General features: G+C 42.4%; 1 protein-coding gene across 7 annotated transcripts in view; it reads left to right on the forward strand.

Moving 5' to 3' along the window:
- LOC135903784 (RNA-binding protein, mRNA-processing factor 2a-like) overlaps positions 1 to 12,312 on the forward strand; it is a 165,957-nt gene extending 153,645 nt beyond the window's left edge. For 6 of the 7 annotated variants that reach the window (XM_065434181.2, XM_065434179.1, XM_065434180.1 and 3 more), the window contains exons 8-10: positions 1,356 to 1,425; positions 4,436 to 4,543; positions 11,092 to 12,312. In XM_065434181.2, coding sequence (XP_065290253.1) covers positions 1,356 to 1,425; positions 4,436 to 4,543; positions 11,092 to 11,106 — 193 coding nt within the window. In that variant the 3' untranslated portion in view covers positions 11,107 to 12,312. The remainder of the gene's footprint in view (positions 1 to 1,355; positions 1,426 to 4,435; positions 4,544 to 11,091) is intronic. The other variant, XR_010564928.2, reaches the window with a different exon arrangement.
- The last annotated feature ends 8,818 nt before the right edge of the window (positions 12,313 to 21,130 follow it).

Below are 21,130 nucleotides of genomic sequence, written 5' to 3' on the forward strand. Positions count from 1 at the left end.
GCTTGTGGGTGAGCTTTTTAGAACATTGTTTCTATGGCAGCTGTGTGCGCAGGGGAGCGTCCTTCTATAGTTCGGAACCCCGTTTTTATAACCTTTTTTTTGCTTGATAAAAACAAACAAATAAATAAATTGACTGCCTGTGAGGTGCACCGCACTTGATGTAGCATCTGTCGCGTTTCCCGAAGAAATGTTCTCAAGAAGCCACGATTTTTGACGTGGTGATTTCGTGCTATATGCAGATTGTTCAGCGCACCCAGGTGTCTCAGTGCACTTTGGTGACACCTTGCAGATGCTATTTTTCAGTTTTTAGGCGAGATTCGGGCTTAAAATCTTAGTCGTTATAGTTTTACATTGTGTCAGTTTCGCTCCTCCATGTCGTGTCGATGTTGTGCATCGAAAGCGTTGTAGCGGGCTTGAGAAGTTCGCTGCAAAGAAGCTAACAAAAAAATCAAAGGTCGCGTAGTACACTGCGTCAGGGCATGCACGACGATTTAAGAACAAGCACATCGTCTTGTGACAACGACGTTCGGTTTCTGAATATTTGGATTACACCTTTTGCCAGCTACGACGCTTTCCATACCGTGTTGTGCATTGTGCTGCGACAAAGCACCTGTAACGTCACTGTGCTCTTTACACGCCCTTTCTGACGTTCTTCTCTCCGCTCTTGACTAACTGTAGTGACGCACTCGTCGGACTGCACGTAAAGGTCGTGAACTAGCCTACTCTTGGTGCTTGTTGTGACTCACACGTTATGTACCCTGTGTGCATGCCTGTAGACATTGTGCTAGTACGCATGAGATATCCTTCTCTTGGACGCTTGCTTACAGCTGCTACTTTAGACAGTGTGTGAATAGTGTGGCAGAACATGGCGAACAAATTGCATTGGCTTAGAAGCCTTTACCGATATATTTACTAACATGGTCATAAGACAGACCGTTACAAATACTGCCTTGGGAAGTTGGGGAACGCAGCAGGTACGTTTAAGGGAAAGGACAGCTCCGAAACTAATACAGAACTTTGGGAATGTTTACGCACTGAGACGTAAGAGCCTGTCGTTCACGTCACTATCCCTGTGCAAAACAATCCGCCTTAATATTATACCATCCCCCGGAATCACGCTTCTGCGTAAAGGTACGCTAATCCTTTACTGATATTAAATTCTTCACTTCTTCGTGTGGGAAAGACCAATCAATTTGTTCGTTAAAACTGTGACGGGCACTAAAAAGTGCTTTGAAGTCGCTGCCAGGGTCCAGCTTCCGTGTTAGATGTTTTGCAGCTAGCGGGACAAGGATTATGCTAACGCAGATTTCCTAAGGGCGACTGCACTCACGGGGGCCATTATTTTCTAATTTCAGTTTCCCGGGTTTTTGCCGCTTGCGTATGCACAATAAAGGTGGCGCTCCCGTAGCTTTTGTCGAATATCAAGTAAGTACTGCATCTGTACACATCTTGGAGAATACGAGTCGTACACATGATCAGAAATCGAGGCTTAAGAGCCTCACCAATAAATGCTCGGGGATCATTGAAATCGAGAACAAGAACCTCGGTTCCGTGTTTGCTCCTCATTGGTCGCGCTGCGCCCGCTTCTTTTGTAGCAGCCTTCTCCCTTGCAACGAACGCCTTTCTCGTTGTGTGCTGCATGCAACCTGCATTTTGCCTGCCTCCCCGCTTGCACTCGCCGCCGCTGCGCAAACGGCCAAACACGGGATCTAGGTTCCGTAAATGTCTCACTTTTTGGACACCATCAGGAAACGACGAGGTTTGACTTCGAATTTTTTTTGGCTGCGTAAGGAGCCCATCTTTCGCTGTTATTTTGCTTCTTTTCAATTCTGCTCGGCAGTTTACCGTAGATTTTGTTCACCATGCATAGCCATCACCGCGAGTCAGCAAGTTAAAATATTTTGAGGTTGTAGTCACATTTCACAGAAACAAAGATTTCTGTTTTGTGCACGCGTGTGGGACAAAAATCGCGCATAATTCCACCACATGAATGCGTTCGAAGAGAAATATAACTCGAACAAGAAATACTCGCGTGATATAATACCAGTAAGACGCAGATTTCTTCTTTACACTGAAGGCGCAATTGCGACCCTAGCAGCGGCTGATGTACTTATAGGTGTTTTTATTTTTGTTCAAAGGTAAGTATGGAAGTCCCAGCTGACTGCTCGGTGTAAACAAATCACATCAAACTTTATTTGTTTTTTCATTTATAAAAATATAAACGGACGGGGTTGAGAGACAAGCCGCTATGAACGGCTTGATCAATTCTCCCCCTCCTAACTCAATTCCGGCAGCAGCACCGAGCAAGAAAGCATGAATATCGTATATAAAAATCAACTAGTAAAACACCTATACAAGTGACAGAAACAAAAAATTACTAGAAAAAGCATGCAGAGCTTAATTACAGCTACAAACTTTAGATGTAAACTAGAATGTGTGGTCTAAAATGTTGTCGAGAAAAAAAAAAGTAACACAACATGTACAGCCTGGGAGAGTCGCGTTGAAACGTGAAACGTATGAGACTAATAGAGACGATGGAACTAATCCCTACTGACTGGTGTTTATAACGTTTCCGCGAGATCTGTTATATTTCTGAAAACGTCAAAAGCAGAGCTCTCCATGCTTAGTGGTTCAATATTACATATGAGAAACACACATGAAGAAACAAAACAGTCCTCGTGTTCATTGCGTATACGTCATCGCCAACGATCGGAATAAATTATTGATGGAACTGTAAGATGCCATAATGCGCTTAAAAAAGGGGTCATACGAAAGGGCAATATATTTAGTGTAAGTTTTACCAAAAAACTCGCCTCTTCGCAACCTTGAGCTTGAAATATGGGTAAAAGTAAAGAAGGGCAGCAACAAAATTTGAAAGCGAGGCATCTGATACTTTCTAATTACGAAGTACGCACCGCAGGAACATAATTTCTTTGGACTTACTCATTAATTGCATGATAATTGTTATGCTCTTCAACACACGTAAAAAATATTATTTAATTCACATGGCTGAAAGAATGCTTGCGAGAGCGTAACGGGAAGTTTTCAGCTTACTTCAGGCCAGTTCATAGCACCAAATTTTGATGTCTTGACATCACGAGCATTAATGAGACCACCCCGCAAAGTGACACAATAACTTCATATGCAAATTAGTTCACAGTTTTCGCGAGATGATAATAGCAAAAAAAAACACCGCTATAATGTTTGCCAACCGTAATATTAGAGAAGTAGGTTGGCTGTCAGCTATTTTGCACACTACCTTTCTTCCTACGACAACGAAACGCTACTGGTTTAACTGTAGGCAGAGTTAGAGTGAGGAAGAACTGTTTATTATCCACAGCGTTGTCTAGACATTTTCCTTTTCTCTCACAGACGCTCAGATACAATTAAATCGGCACGTTTTCAGGTGTCAATTCTTACTGCTAGAGTCATGCAGTTTTTCGACAGCGAGGATCAGGTTGATCCCTGCACCAAAGGTTCACAATTATATTGCATTCAATGGGTGAGCTAGAAGCGCTATAGCTGCAAATAGAATTTCGCTGCCACATATTTAGTTTTACTGTTCAGTATACCTACCTTGCGCAGTTCTTTATTTTCATGCATGAAATTTGCTTTCGCACACCTATTGTTTTTTACGCTGCTTTTCGTAAATAACGAAAACAATCACAGGAGCTTCGGCAGTAGAAATATTTCTTTCGTGCACCTTATTTTACTTTGCTGATAAATGTATACGTCTGCCTGGAATAGAAATTAAAAAAGAAAGGGCTCAAACTGAAGGCCTTGACCTACTATGTCCCTGACATGCTTTCTGACACCATAGTTTAAGCACACTGTACAAGTCCGCATTTTAGCGATATACTGTATGTTAAAATTAATGGTTGCTTTATACGCAGTTTTTTTATAAGTATTCAAACAAAAACTTGAAACATCATGACAAAAAATAAGCATTACCTTGGGTGAAACAACACCAGAGCCATTAAGAAATTGTCTGTCCCAGAACATATAATGCAAATAGCATGGCGAGCAACGCTGTCTTACTTCACACTTGAACGCTAACAGTTATAAACTGCCAATAAAATCGTGATATAGTCACTTGCAAAGTACCATTATATGTCCATACTATTGCGACAGACCTTCAACGTTGCGCAGATTGTCAGTTAGCTAAAAATATGAACAGAAGGAGCCAGTGATGAAACCAGGATGATTATGAGATTTTCCTAGAACCACAATGGTGATCAGCGGTGTATAATTAACCTTCCGTACCCCTCAAGTTCCGCTAAATTTACCTGAGACATCGTTTGCTCGATTGCAAGTTGACAGCGTTGCTTTAAAAGACGTACCCGCATCTATTTCTATAACCAGTGTGCCTGCTTATGAGCGGGCTTAAAATCCAAGTTGCGGAATAACTTGAGGCTCTCTCTTTGCTTATTTGCAGGACGTCCGCCTTGCAACACATGCTATGAATGCCTTGCAGGGCTGTGTACTGTTCTCCTCAGATCGAGGTGGAGTCCGCATTGAATTCGCCAAAAACAAGATGGGAGAGGTGAGAATACTTACAAAAGAACACTTGCAGTATAAGATGATCGAACACAAGACGCAAACCATAGTAAAGATGTTCCCGACAGCTTTGTAAATCGGAAAGGCTTGAAAGTAGTTCCACAAACACGTTGAGGCGTAGAGGCGGAGCGCCTGCGAGCGGCAGCGTTCGTTTCACTACATCTGTGCTATGGTCGGCGTCTCTTCGCTCATTCATGACTTCCCGTCCACCTCACACAGGCTCCTCTTCCAAACCCTCCTTTGTTCAAGAGGTTAAGCTGATGCCTTGCGTGACATCAGTTTTATTAGACGAAACGCACATTAAACGAGGAAGTTAAACAATAACCGCGAAAAGGATGCGATACATTCGACACGCCGCTATGCATTGCACATGACAATACAAACGAAATGCATACAGTGCTACAGACTACAGGCGACACAAGCTAACAGCATGCCCATTCAGTAATCGGCAAAGGACTGGCAAAGAGAAAACGCCGTATTCATGTACATAGACGTCTATTCAGATGGCGGATTTTAAGTTCCTGGCGGGATTCCAAGTGTCGATTTTTAGCTTGGTGAGCTTGGCTACGTCTAGACGCTGTGCCTTGAATTGTTTGCCATTCGGTATGCTCTGAACGTTTGGCTATTTTGTACACCAACCTAGAGCACTTGGGGATGTTTGCACTAGAATTTCGCAGCATGGAAGATAAAGGAAATCGTACAGCGTACAATAATGCTCCAGAGAAGCTACGTCGGCCGTTTAGTAATGAGTGAAATCAAGATGGCGGGCAGCTGTAAACATATGTGGGTTTTGGTGGCGGGAAAAATCGGCTGTCTCTTTGGCTCGTTGCAAGTTGAAGCAGAGCAACATGCTCTGTATGAGATCTGGTAGCCCTGACTGAATGCAATGTAGGGCGGAAACGTAGCTTTGTGCGTTGACATGTACGAACAGCAATTAGTGCTGTTATGGTTTTAAGAGGTTTTTAGTAACACAAGCTTCAAAATGTTGCCGACTATGGCGTTTCAGTGACGGACCTGCGCAAGTGTGCATATATACGTCGGTCAAGGTGCACTGCTCAGTACTTTAAAAGCGGCAGGTCTGCATGACCTGAGCCTAAAAAAGGCTCTGTTTTTAAATGCGTACCTTGCTGGATATTGCGAAAATACTGACCTTTGCTATCGATGTTCGCACGAAAAATATTTTTTTTTGCTTGAAATGTTGAACGCGGGGTACTTTTTGTACAGTTCCAGATTATGCGCTTAACGAAAAACGTAGAGGGGCCTTAGCAGTCACTCGACTTCACTGGTACGTATCTTTTCATTAAAAAGTACCAAATTTTAACTACCTACTGAAGCCATAGCCAAAGAAAACAATTCAGGATCTCCGAACTACTTTAGGGCTGGTCCTCCGACCGCTACCACGATGACCTAGCTTTGTGATTGGACAGCGGCCTGGTTAATGGGTAGGCTTCCAGGTTCTATGCACGTCGTAGTATGAGAAAGGGATGTTGTAGGCAGACCAACGTATTAAACAGTTTAAAACGAGAGTACGGTGGGCATGTTACCGGGGATTCACGGTACGAAGGAACGGGCCTACAATAAGACAGACGCAATAAGAACACTGGCAACATAGTCATAGCCAGCGTTTCTTGTTGTGGCTTTTGTTGTCCTTGTGCCCATGTATTGTGTCACTGCATTTCTGTACAACGTACAAAAGAATGTTACCGCTATGTAACGTACGCTGCAATCATATGCACTCTTAGTTACTTATGTCATGTGGTAATGCAAGAAATATCGAGCTTGCATTTCAAAGCGTTTGATCTTTGTCCCAAGGATAAGTAATACCTCATAGTTTAAGGTCCTCTTTACTCTAGTCGTGTGCCCTGCTTAGTTAATATGCGTGTATTACAGTGTTGCCAGACAAAAACGGGATCACGCAGCAGCCTAATACACTGTTAGTTAATATGCGTATATTACACTGTGGAAAACATGTAACCACATAAAAAAGAAAGTCTGAAATTATAATAGTCTATGTGCATAGCGTACGAAGACGTCGACGTGACACCTTTTCCCGAATGTCAGATAGTCACACAGACCTCATTCGAATGTGAATGAGTAATGAGCCTTGCATTTCAGTGGAACTGTTACTTCTCAAGTGAATGAAACGCAAAGTGCTGTCACGCGACCTTGGATGAATAATCTGCAAAACGAACTCTTTTGCCGTCTCGCAATACAGCCGCAATAAATTTGCGAGCAATTTAAGTTTTCACTCCAAAACTCGCGCACCTACAATTTGTTCTTTACTACAAAGCTCCGGAACTATCTGGGCAGGAAAAAAAAAAAGATAACCCTGAGGTGCATCGCAGGTTGGCGCATGCGAAAAGAAAGACCTTCCGTTCGCATACCCTCCAAACATACTAATTTTTATAACACGCACATTTTAACAAATTGAAGATGACCAGCGTTCTTTACCTTAACTGGTGGTAAAAAGAGCAGTGGCTTGGACTTAGTGGTGATTTTTTTCCAGGTCTCATGTAGTATCGATGTTAGCAGACCTCATGATGGCAATGTAGACGTCAGCGCCACGCGCTCGTTGTAGATGCTATTCGGTGACGGCTGGTACTGAAGTTGCCTCTGGTTCACTCCTGGAATTTTTATTTGATTGATGCTAACATTACACCTGAATAATTATATCCAAACTGTCCAAACACGGGGGAACGTTATAATTATTGAGTGTAAAAAGCGCTGGTCGGCGTTAAATTGTCAAAATGTCGCGCTTTGCGAGCACTGCCGTGTATACAGAGGAACTGAGGTAAAATATATGAAGTGCCCAAATGACGCCGACTACACCGCTGCAGTTCTCTACATTATTTTCAGTAAATGACAAACTTAATATGCCCGGGTTGTATCTTCATGTGAGAGCTACGCCGAACGAGTTAGTAAATGCCGCGATGTTTCAGCGGTTATTGTCTTCTGGCGCGCAGCACGAGGTTGCAGCACGAGGTGGAATCCCGGCTGTGGGGACTGCATACCGGCGGGGGAGGAATGATTAAAACACTCGTGCATTTAGACTCAGGCGTACATTAGAATCCACACAGCTCAAAACTTATCCGAAGCTCCACACTTGGGCGTCCCTTGCACTCCAGGTTTGGTACAGTAAACCCGAGCAATTATTTGTCTGCAGTGCAATAAGCGTTCGAAATCATCAGACACTTCAATCGTGGAGGCTCGGATTTCAAGCTTCTCGCTTATCTAGAATTGCTTTTCTTCGCGTCTTGCCGTAATATACTTCTCAGCCCAGAAATAAGTTTCTTTTTTCCTGGAAAGATGCACACCAGGCTTTTGGTGCACGCAAGTCTTGGCCCTGACGGTAAGAGTATAATGCAAATAGGAGACGGAGTGCAAGCCTATTGCAACCAATACGTTATCAAGTGACAGAATGAAATTCCGATTATTTCGCTGGGAGTTTCTCCTTGCCTGACTTTGGACTCAAACTTAGAAAATGTGTATCTATAGAAATAATGCCATTCACTGTCAAAGTCGTCACGCCGCATCTCTTCTGTGAACTCAAAGCCTTAATGCTAAGCTTCTAGGTGTATGTTTTTCATTTTGTTTTATTGAACACATCTTCGCAGCCAATACTTTATGTACAGTATTGCTCTGCTTCCACACGGCGAAAACCACAAATAAGACGAAAAACATAGAAGATCAACAAATTATGCCGATAGCTCATTAACCACATACCAATGAATTTCCGGGGGGCACGAACGCCACCAGTAGAAGCGCTGGCGCTGCCGTCGTTTTTGCTTCGAATGTTGGATCGCGTGACACTGTTTCGCCTTGGTAGCGCTCGTACCGCTTGCAGTGAGCCGCCTTATCACGCAGGTTAGGTGGTATGTTTTAGCATGTTTTGTCCAGGAATGCTATCCGCAACAGATTAATGAGACACCTACCTTAAAGGCTAGCATAATCTTGCACTATATTTTTCTGACCAAAGCTTCTTGAACAATTTTCAGGCTAATCACGTTGTGGGTAAAAACGTTTAGCTAAAGAGACGATAGCCGCTCATATCACACAGATATGAAACAGCATGTAATATTAGACGAAAAAATGGCTGTGGCTTAGGTAAGGTTAAGCCCAGGATGCGAAGCATACTAGCCTTTATTTTAGTTGTTGAACCACTGTTTAGCCTGGTGAACTGCTGTTGCTTGGCTATATTTGGTTCGGCTAGACGAAGAAACAACTCATGCATTACTGCTTCGCCTTCAAGAGTGGAACGCGACAGCGTTCCCGTCGACCCGCCAAGGGGTGTAAGACAATGGGCTACAGGGCAGCGACTACGCGCCCCGCATTGGACGCGGTGAGCGTCGAGCAAAGCAGCGTTCGGCGCGGCAACGAAATGTGCGCCTGAGCAAGAGACGCACGCCTTAGAAACAGCTCGTTTCTAAGGCAACACCGCATTCACTAGAGGCGCTTTTGTACCGCTTTGAAGCATCGTACTCGTGGCTCAGTGGTAGCGTCTCCGTCCCACACTCCGGAGACCCTGGTTCGATTCCCACCCAGCCCGTCTTGCAAGAGTTGAGCCAAAGCCACTTTTCCTCTGTCGTGACGTCACGGTGTCACGTGGTTTCAAGGCGACACCGCCGCGCCTGAGGAGCTGGGTTGAGCTCTCGTAATATGCTTCGCATAAAAAAAATATGCGATAATCTGACTGAACCAAAAGGATAAGACAGGCATGTTAACGTGGTCAGCGAAAAACCGTGCTGAAGAAGACGTTTTGAGCATCGTTGAATAGATTCTCTTTCGTGTTCTAGCAAGATAAACGCTGAAACTCGACACGTAGCGATGCCGCGCGTCCTACAGGCTGCACCTGACAGTTGCTTGACCTCTTTCCTGCATCCAACTGATTTAGTGCTGAGGGCCAACTTGTATGATTTTATGCGCACATAAGTTTGCTTTAAAGGTGGGCCACCAGGTCTTAACAACTAAGGTTCCGTAAAAGCTAGCGTGTTTGTCCATTTCCGCGGAGTAGTTGCCGCGCGAGCAGTACACACAGCAAGGTTTGATAAAAGGATACAAAAAAAAACGACAATTCTCATATATTGTAGAAAACAGTTCAATCGAATAAAAAAAAGAAATACTCTTACTAATAAATAAGAGCTGGAAACCGCCAAGTTGCACGCCCGTACGATGGAAAATGTAACACCCGGCGCTGCCTAAGTCGACGCTCCGTGCGTCATCCAACTTTACAAGCCACTGGGCCGCTGGCGGCAGATGGCGCCCCAGTATGTACTCAAGCTCAATAGGGCAGCATAACAGAGTAACGAACGATGCTCCTCGTAAAATAAACTTTTTTTGAAGAGTACACATAGCATCTCGCAAAAAAAAAATGGCTCTCGAACAATTACACAGCAGAAAAGACAATTCTGTGAGCTTAGTAATATCATCTTAGATAAGTTAAGAACTACAAAAAAAGTTAATTAAGGCTCTTACACAAAACTGGCAATGAAAGACGTGTGATCAAACTCAGCTTCCTCTAGCACATGACGTCACTGGCTTACGCGTTCTGGCTCACCAGTCACCGCTTTGCATCTTGATAAACTTGCACTAGCAAGGTTGAGAGACCGCGCTCCTTGCTGAAACCTTCGCGGTGACATGTTGATGCCATCTGGAATGCATCCAAAATTGAGTGCCCAGTTTGCATCTTTTCCTGCCTTTCTTGTTCTCTGCTTTTGCGTTATTAAACATATCAATACCAAGGCTTCACAGGATGGCAAGAGCCAGTGCAGTCAATAGGGTAAATTTGCTATTGCAAAGAAAACATTCCATGATGACACATCTCAAAGACATAATGCAATGAACTTTCAGGAATAACTATAAATGCTATGTATAACTTACTATTAGAGAACATTGGCACATTGACCGAAGTTCTGCGTAAAACTGTCGTACTGATTGTTCCTATGGAGAGCATACTTTCGTGCGCTTTGTGAAATTTACAAGGCTAGCCAAAACTTTTGACCATTTATCCCATATGTGGCTCTTTCATAGTCAAGTCATCTAGAAATCAGTCTTTTCCCATTTGCTTCACTTTTATTGAACGTGCATGGTCTCATGCAATGGTCTGCTGTGCGTTTTCTTCACAAGAAATAGCCTGTGCCGCTATTGAGTTTGGTTCATCAAGTCCAAATATTTGTGATGGTCTCATTAGTTAATGGGGCCAAGTAAATCTTTCGTTCGCAGCGCAGAAAAGGGTTCTGATGGTTCAAAGTTGTTATTCCAGTTGCTTAGCCAAGCTTATGTGTTGTAAATATCGTAGTGGCTGTTCGAACATACGACAGTCCAAACTTTCACATTGGGTATTGGTAAAATAATTGTACGTATGCCTTCATTCTTAACATTGCAAGATTTCCTGCTTGTTAGAAGGAAACCCACATTGTGTAGATATAAATCGTGGAATACTAAGCATGTGTTATTCTCGGTCGTACATTATCTTAATGATTGTCTGGATGCTACTGGCCTTCACAGTTCTCGTGTTTCTGTTTGCTCTTCCCACAGGTATCCCGTGAATGATGAACTGCAACAGTCGAGAAAACGCTTCAAGTTTCCTTAGGTGAATCTCGGTGTGTGCTCGAGAGGTGTACACAGCAGGCTGCAGTGCAAGCAACCAAAGGCGAAGGCTTGGACAATATTTTCAGTACATTGCATTAATCGCGTTTCCCGTGGGAGGCGCCACTAGTTTGTGATGAAAAAAAAAAGTTATTTAGGCAAGCAATGAGTGTTTAGTGAATATTTTTTTTCTTGTTTTCTTTTGTTTTGTATACTGTCTTATTGTCTTGCTACCCTTTATAGTGCTTCGGCGTATCGGCACAGCGCTGCTTTTATTCGTGTGAGGTGACGATACTGTATTGGTGTGATAGATGAGTATAGTTTAGAAGTCTGTTGTGCGGAGCGCCGACTACCTTTGACGCTTCAAAACGTCTTTGTTGGGAGTGTCTCAGTACGCGCTTAGTGTTCATTTCCTCTCGTTTTGTCTTCTAAAAGCTGTCCTTGCTGATACAGTGCATCCCGACGTCTTGTGCTTACATTCACGCGGTTGTGCCATGTGTTGGATCGCGCTTGCGGAAAACTGCGGAAAAGGATATTTGTGAACTCTGCATGATACTCCAAAGTACAGCCAGCTAATACAACTATCACGAATAGATGTTGAGACCAAAGAGACAGCTGTTTGAACCGAAAAACAGAAAGAAATTGGGTTCACAATGTTGTACTAGTCACAGTGTACAAAGAAAAACTGTAATCACTATATTTATAGCAAGACGATCTTTATCGTGTGTCTTCATAAAGATATATCCTAAATTTAAAGCTTAACTTATTTAATTAATAGAGGGAACTTTTATTGTGCCAGCACTCAAAATAAGATGCGGACTTTTTAAGAATAGTACTGTGAACAGGGAAAGCGTAACATCACAGACATCAAAGCATACTTTGCTTCAGAGATATATTTTTGTGAGGCAGTAACGTTCCCAGTGACCTTCGAATCCAACTGACTTTGTGTATTCTTTGAACTCATTACTAATGCCTTTTCTCTATCAATAATCATTTGCTTTTTTCATTATTTTTGGGTCGTGCCGATATGTTTATTTTGTTATGTAATTTACAAGTGCTACTTTTTTCATTCATAACCATTGAATATGTTACTGCTTGTTTGGACCATTTTTGCATGATTATTCTGTATTGTATTTTTTGTTACTAAAGCTATTTAATTATAAACATTGATTTTGAGTCTTCCTTGTTTTCAATTCGACATCAATACTTTCAAAACAAATACTTCAATTACTTGTTTTGGAGTCGGGAGAACTATGGAGTGTATGAGTGAATGTGCTCGCAATCGTCGTCACTTGGGCTCTAAAACGAAATCAAGACCCACTTGAGACCAAGTTGTAAGCGCACGCAAAAATTCAAATTTCAGGAACAAGCCAGTGCACTTGCTTAGACACCTATTTGTGGACGATATTCTACCGTACTAACAATAAGGGCGAGAACAGTGCGAAGTCATCATGACCTCAGAACACTGCGCCACTAAGATAATTTGCCATGACGTCAGATATTACAATGACCTGACGATTGCATTTACGTCAAATCTTGCTCAAGGTGACCTATAAGACGCGCACATTTTGAACTGGCACTTTCCACAAAAGATTGACTTCAGAACTATGCCTTAATTGCCATGCGTTCAGCGCTCAAAGAGAACATACTAACAGCCATGGCTTTGTTAGCACATTGTTAACCGTAGCTGAACGCGTGGTATACAAGCTTTTTTAAAGTTGGTCGTACAAAAGCACCCTTGAACTTACACCTGGCACTTTCAACTGCACCAGTCAAGGATTACTAAAGTTCACTTTAATTGGTATTTTCAAATCACAGAAAGATTCATGCACTCATACTGCTTCGAAGAAGCTACATAGTGCATGTCACACCTTCCTAAGTTTTGTGGGTTGTGGAAACGCAGATACGTAACGCTGTTGTGAGATAAATGAGTTGTAAGAAGACAACTTGTGCCTCAAGGAGACCAAGGGACCATCGGCATTTTCTACAGACGTGTAGATTCGAAAACTTGCCACACATTTTTCACTGTGTTATCTTCAGGTATGAAAAAATGCGAAGCAGGAACCAGGGGTGCCATTTTCAGAAAAAAAAAATGTTTTCATTACGTTCCATTATTTTATCATGCCAGACACAAAACCGACGTAAGAGATTCTGTTTGTCCCCAAAGTCTGCGTAAATTTGTCAAGTGTGTTTCCGCAGGAACAGTTGTCATTGGTATATAAAAACGGAGAATACCAACACGAAAATAGAAGCTCCAGCTGAATGCGTTTCGATGCAGGGGAGATTGAAGCGATTTGACTAAAGAGATGACGTGTTTCACGCGTGTTATATTTACATAGTGACACCTACTACGTCGTTTACAGAGGAAAGCTCGTCACGGAATTTGTGTCGTGGACTGAGATATTTTCTGAACATCTAATTCGTAAAAATTAATTGGCGCTGACGTGCTCATACGACACTTCACGAAGAGAGAGGCGGCGTTAGCACATTGATGTAATTACAGGGCACTAAAAAATTTCTGCACATTTCTGCGGACAGCAGAGTGGCACGTTTGTTTCAGCCGCAGCCCTCGCTCGTTTGTGCGGCCAGCATAGTAACGTTTATTTTCGAAGCATCTATGCATCACGGGGAAGCTGCTTATACGGCAAAGCCAATAAACCTTGGGAACAGCAGCACCCTTACATCATCACTAATTAGTGGTTATCTAACTTGGTTCTTGTGCCGTTGGTACCATTACTTACATCATCTTCTTCCTTGTGTTATAATTTTTTTGCTTTCTCTTTGAAAACAGTTCCAGCTAGGATTGTCCCGCATCTCGTTGTTGCATAAAGTCAATTCAGTCTCCACGGCGCACATTTTGGCATTGGGTCGGCATTATTGCCTGAAGCGCTCAGCCAGTAATAAATCCCCGCGTGTATAGACGAAGCGGCCTGAACTAGCACTCATTGATAGGGTTGCTCCGATGGTCCTTCCTGCAGGCATGTGTTTAGCCTTCAAACGTACTGTTGGGCGACTAAAAGTCTAAGGTGGCAAGCCGTCGTACAACATCGCTTCTCAAGGGATCATACAGCCAGCCTCCATAAGGATAGCTTAAAGCGCCATTGGTTATTCCGGCAAATATTTAAACTCTTGCCAGCCATATTTGTTTGAGGGTCCTACTGGACAAATAATTCTTCGATCGCACTGCGTCTTCAATACAAATACTGGCAGCGAACCTCTTTCCTTTCAGCACTTGTACTATGACGCCCATTTACTCCTGCGAAATGTTTTAACAATGCCGGATTTGTGCTCGTAGTCCGGCATAATCTGTGTAGCCGGTAGCTCAACCCGTTATGCAATGATTATATGGCAGAGCAAAAAAGTAATTGGACCAAAGAATTCTTATTCAGCAGATGATAATTTTCAAATAGATCCTTTAGAAATTCAGCAAAACGTTGTTTCATTAGCATTTACACTATTTAGATAAAGCTGCAGTTATGTTTGACACTAAGGTACTGTCTTCGCGATGATTTATTAAGAACAAAGGTAGCAAGCCTATGTGTGTGTACAGCTTCAAATGACAGCCATTATTTCTTGCTTGGTGAGCCAACCGAAAAAAAGATGATACTGAAGTGCTAGACGGCTGTATGATATCGTAACTAAAGACACGCAATACAAGCTTGGTGATTTGTGTACTAGTGTGAAAAAATAGACGTTTGGAGCATAGACCTCCTGTATGTATGCTCAGGTATATTCATAGGTGAATAATAGAGCATTTGGTTATTCACAAAAGTGCACAATAAAATATGCTCTAAGGAAAATGATGATCGTTCGCACTAAAATGACAGCTGTATTACAAGCATGACACATTGATTTTAGAGCATCTGCAGATTTGTTACTCTGAAGACGTTAAGTGCACGCTTGAGTCATGCAATTGTAGGTTACTGTCCTCCTATCGTCTATTAAGTAATGGTCAAACACCGTGTTCATTACTCAGGCAACATCTTTGTGAAAGAAACAAAAAAGGAAGTCCGGTATTAATAAACATGGCATCTACAGTGTTTCCCAAGGTCCCTGGCAGGACAATAAGGAAAATATATCGTGAGCTAATATTACCCTACCTGTATAAGCAGTTTTATATATAGTTCCGATCACTCAGGAGCCAGAATTTTAAAAGTGTGTACCTCTATGTGCGAATTATTGCCGGTCCAGTGTGTAATTTTAACCCCAAATGTCTCGGGAAATATGGGAGGGATGATTTGCCTCAGGTTTGTTGTTCTGTGGTTTTGGAATCATGCATTCCACAATTAACTAAGACATCACCTTTACGAAAAGGCAAATTGACGAGGGAATGAGCGTAATCTTGACACCGAAGGTACGAGACTGCAGGCGGCATGCAACATTAACCTTCAAGGCCCGAATGCCGGTACAAAGCTGTGTGAATAACTTCTCGACATAAAGAGGCCACATATTCTGATACACTCATTGTGCTTCTCAAAACGGAGAGCAAGCAGCTCAAATGCTTTGTAGCCATTGATACGTAGAGGTATGCATCCGCAGCGAATTTTGCGGTCCACGTGAACATATTATTGTGCTAGTACGCGAAGCAGCGCACAGCCGGTTTGATGGGACCACACAATCAAAATGTTAACGTAATTGTCTTGTAGCAAAAACAGCAAATTTATCGACCCTCTAGTTGCCCTACTGCCTAAAGTCAGATGATGGTTTTCCTTTCTTAATTCTGCTAGACATTCTTAGATTTAAACGCTTTAGTTAAGTTCAGCAACGACGGCAGCGGACGAAGCAAATGTTTCGTGGGAAATACATCAATCTTAATGGATGCAGAAGATTATTGTTCCTTCGATAATAGCATTCGATCGCTATGAACCATTTGCTCAGTGATCAGCTTCAGTGATTATGACTATACTGAGAACACAAAGCCTTTTACCGCGAACACGCTCTTATATGCTGTCAAAATATTTGCTCCTCTAAGCTCCGAGTTCTCTCAGCTTAACATGCGACCAAAAAAGAAAAAACAAAAAAGAAGTTCCGGGCTAGCTTTGCAAAGCGGCAATCCTATGCAGGGGTAATTAGAAAGCTTGACTAGGTCAGATGGGAACTTTTACGCAGTCACAGGAGGAATGGCACGCTCAGACATTATCCTTTATGTAGCCGGTAGTTTCAGCGTTTAGGCTCATGTCAAAACAAGCGTTGCCAAGGTGAAGCTTACTCTGTAGAGAACGTTCCGTCTTTAATCATTAGAAAATTCAGAAGACAATCACTTCACAGTATGGCGTTTGAGTTAAGGGGAGCAAAGATTATCAATCACGCTTTTTACACTTGTTGATCGTAGGTTAGGTTTGTTCACTTTCGTAACTTACGTAATAAAAGAAAGCGAATGTAAGTGCATCGGGACGTCTTTAGGTTTGCCCATCAAGCATAATAAGCAACAAATATAAGAGGCATACAAATGCGTCTTTGATCTAAGCACGCAATGCTGAGTAGATGCCGTGCGCAACAACATGAAATCCATGTTATTTTGTGCTTTACAGCTATTTCTTGCAATCCAAAACCATAACATTGTATTGGGTCAATGTTTTATTTGACACTCACAAAATCGATGTTCAAGGGGTTTTAGGATTAAAGTAAAGATCACCCATAAGCGGTTTCCTTGTCCTATTGTATGTACCTACATACCAAAACAAATACTTTAGTGTCTCACCTACCTTTACACCCTGTCCTACTCATTGTCAGCAACTGTTACCGTCATTTAGCAATTTTTTTTCGCATATTATATAGTAGTCGAACAAACGAGCAGAAATTCTATATGGAAGCACTTACGCAGAAAGCACACAATTAGAGTTCAGTTGACTTGCCAAGGTGCATGAGATGCTGAATACACATGTTCCCACATTGCATTTCATTTGCTTATTAGTTGATTGAGTAAATGCGCAGAAGCTACATTATATGCACTTTATAGACTCCACCACGCTAAAGGAACACTGACCAAGGCAATTTTATATGCATGAAAATCATTGTGTTGCTTTTCTGGTAAGGCCTGTGGCAGTCGTACAATCAACTGACGACGTCAAACTTCATTACTGTATAGTTAGCTTGGGACTATGTTACAGAGGAAAGCATGATATTCCAGATTACTCTGATGACGTAAAAGTTGCGTTTTGTGTTGAACGGAGTATTGACGCGAATTAAGGCAAGTTTTTAAAATATGAGCAAAAATTTCATCATTTACAGTGTTTCGAGACGACCCATAGTCACGTTCAAATTTAATCTGCATGAACGTGTCGTGATTGGTGTCTAGTCTGATGCAGAGGCTGAGCTGTCTAATAATGCAAATATTGATGCAAAGTGAATATCTTGTACAGTATGCAAAAGTCTTGTGAGGAATGGTGTCCTGCTTGTTAATCTTTTACTCGTGCTCCAGGAACACCAATAATACTTTGGCGTGTAGAATAAAAAAAAATAGAGTAGGATGAACCCTATAGCTTTGACACGTATGTATGCTTAGTTGGTGTTGCCGTTCTTAAAGACAATGACATACTTAACAGCATTGTATCGAGCTGAACACGTCAAGCGTTCAAACGCTAAAGAATGAAACATATCATTAAAAATTGTAGGCTCTTGCACAATTCGTCTTGTTTAACTAGTATCCACATGCTGTCGTGTCTGTTTATTCAGGGGTTTTGCCCTATCCCTCCCCTGATCAATGCCTTGGAAGATATATAATACTTGCATTTTTGTAAAAAGCTTCGTGATATAATAGAAACACAAGCTCCTCATTTCGACAGGGGAATTCATGGGCGAAAAAGAAAGCATCAAAACAGTGGTGTTTAAGTCCACATGTTTCGCACCTGTTACAAGGACACTCTTTATAGAGTTTGGATTCTTGTGCTGACAAATAGATATTTTGAAAGTACGAACAAATACGAGTTACTTCCGACATCTCAACAACACCTAACTGCATGACACTTTAGACTGAAAGAAAGGCACCCACTGCACAGTCGATCCAAGTGTGGAAGCGCTTTGTATAATAAAACAAACTGCACGCGCAATATCAAATGTTATTACGAGTGCCTGTACGTAAGCCTCTAGCTCTAAAAGTAATTTGTGTAACAGTGATTAACGACTATGAAGATGACCCAGGCAGTAGACATACGGTGAAAACATCAGTCATTGTGAACAATAATAAAAACAGATCCGCTTGCGGAACTTCAAGCTTCTCGCATTCTAGAATGTGCGCCACTGGTTGTCTTTGAGGCCTGTAATACGCGAGTAAGGCAACCATGATAACGCTGCGGATGTCCGAGGACCATATGTAGTGGCGTCAAGTCTGCATTGTACAAACCAGACGCGTAGTGTGTAGCATTTAGATTGGACCATTTGCAAGATGCATAGTCTGATGCCGTTTGTGCCCTTCCCTTCACCAGGAATGCAAGCTACTGAAGCAACTGTTGTCACCATTTACGGTCCCTGTTTGATTTCTCCGATCTGTTCCCACGCCTTCCAGGAATTCCAGCTAATATTGTAATACGTCCTTCCAGCGCTGAACGTTGGAAAAACCATTAAATTTCATATTCCCACACCTGTACCCATTTATATGAAGTTCACAAAGCAGGGGAGTCATGGCTCGAAGAAGAATCAGCATTAAAAATGTGCCCAACGTCCGTAAATGTGGCGCGCGTACACCGACTTCGGGAATATCGTTACTAAGGTAATAGCACGTGCAAGACATGATACTTGGCCACAGATCCGCGCGAAATATTTGGGGGCTATTTACCTTGAACAAGACAAAGAGCTGGTTACGTGTATTTATTAAAATTTAAATGGCAGACCTTAACTTCGAGTTCGTTAAAGAGGATGCGTTAAATCTACAGTGTGAGCAAAAAATATTTCGTACTGAAGAATAAACTCCACATAACGTTTTTTTTTTCCGGCTTTCTTGGTCAAGCACTTGAACTCTAAGGCAAATCGCAGTTTTTCTTACTGATTTTATTATTAGACTGTAGTTATACGTAAGGAAAAACAATATCGGAAGTATATAAGAAAGTTAAGTGATAACTTTCCACTATGGTAAGGATAACAAAAAAAATTATCGTCAGTAGAAAATCCTTCGTGTGTGCTGGGGAGTTGAATGATGAGCACATAGGAAGGCAGGCACACTGTCGGCATTCACGTCTCCTGATCGAATTCTTAAGAGACACTGGGTTGATGGACATATGGTGAAACCCATCAGAGGTATTGTGCGAGACGCTCGGGCGGAGCAATTGCCGGCCTTGTTCGCCAGGCTAAACCCGCCTGTTGCTACAATTCACCACCACCACCACCACCACCACCACCATGGGGTCATTGGGGACTCCACGCGATCAGTGATACTGCATAAAAACATAAAGTGCTAGCTGGTAAAGCATTCGGCTCTGTTAGCTACCTTAGCTACCTTAGCTAAGCTAGCTGTCAACACCAAATAGCTACAGCTGCGGCGCTAGCGCTTCTCCGATTCGAACCCAAAATGAAAGCGTGCATTTACGGTTTCGACCACAGGTCTGAAATTTAATCGAGCCAGTCTCGCCTGCTGTGCCTTCTGAGATACCAAGAGGACCAGACAGCGCCTTAGACTCCCTACTTCGTGTACATCCTGCAAACGTCTTCTTATGTAACGGCAATACGCCCAAAAGTTCCGGGAAAGCTGCTTGTCTTGTACAAGCACAAAAGCGCAGCTTCTTGATTGCGATGAGTCGTGGTGAGCTCTGGAAGCGCTTGACTAATGCGAGACATGCCTGAAAGATAGGGCGCAATACTCGTAGCTCTGGGTTCCCTAATCAAGAGTACCAGTGCCAGTTTTCTAACGTTCACTCACTCACTCGAAACAAAAAAAAAGAAAAGTCGGTTCTTCTATTGAGCGAGAAACGCTTCAACGCCTCGCTAAGACCAAGCTCGCATAAAATGTGGAACTCCACATCATAAACAAGAGCGCACCGACGGCATCACTGCAATATACATGTGTCTTAGAATGATGCGTCGTTGTAATAGTAAGTCTTACTTGTGTGTCGCATTTCTTCAATTTTTATGCGTCTTGACTATGGCAATGTTTTCGCCTTATAAGCGTCGCATATGCGACATTAGCAGTGAATTTTTGCAAGCGTGCGCATCATCAGCAATGATTCCGTCCAGCCTGGCTTCCAACATTTTTGCGTTGAGCCAGTTCAATGCCTCTATGCTGTATTACGTGTTCGTATACGCCCTGTAATGTTTCCTGGTAGAAGTTTGTACCCGTAATCTACTAAGCATATTCTATAAAAATGAAACAGGAAATATGGGTGAGCCTATTCCTTACAATAAACTATATACTCGTGCATGTTGGTGAATACACGTTTGTCACATATTTAGGCTTATGCAGAACACTAACGCGATATAGTATCCCTTCTTAAAGCCTGTTTTAAACAATGACTCCGATTGCCTCTGTTTGTTGCTGTAGTTTTGTGGTTGTACGAACTAGAGTAGTTGTGATGTGAATGCATATTATTGAACTGTCCTCACAAAAGGACTGCATACGGCAATGCCTTGGCCTTCTTGTTAGCCCGAGGGAGAAACAAAATGTTTCTCGGCATCCCCAACAATTTTGCGACTGTAGATTAACCTAGGAGAAAAGAGGGCCCCGAAGAGCCCAAATAATTTTACAGTCTGCAACAAACTTTCCTATAGGCTTCAGAATTCTCTGTTTCTTTTTTTTTGACCAAATTCTGTTCAGTTGAGGAGTCGAGGTTGACAAAAATGTTCTACAATGAAATAGCCGAAATTCATTTGCTAGAGTAGTTGTTTAAAGAGCGGTTTTCTGCATCTTCTGTATTTTGCTTTATGAGCTTATTGCTTGCTTTCACATTCCCATTTTGATACCGTGAAACATAAGAAATCTGACGCTCTCGTGCTGTCTTGCTACAAAACTGTGCTTTTAAAGGGATGTGTGTGCTTTATGCTTGAACTGTTGACGTGATTG

This window comes from Dermacentor albipictus, chromosome 4 (genome assembly GCF_038994185.2).
Source record: "Dermacentor albipictus isolate Rhodes 1998 colony chromosome 4, USDA_Dalb.pri_finalv2, whole genome shotgun sequence".
Taxonomy (NCBI): domain Eukaryota; kingdom Metazoa; phylum Arthropoda; class Arachnida; order Ixodida; family Ixodidae; genus Dermacentor; species Dermacentor albipictus.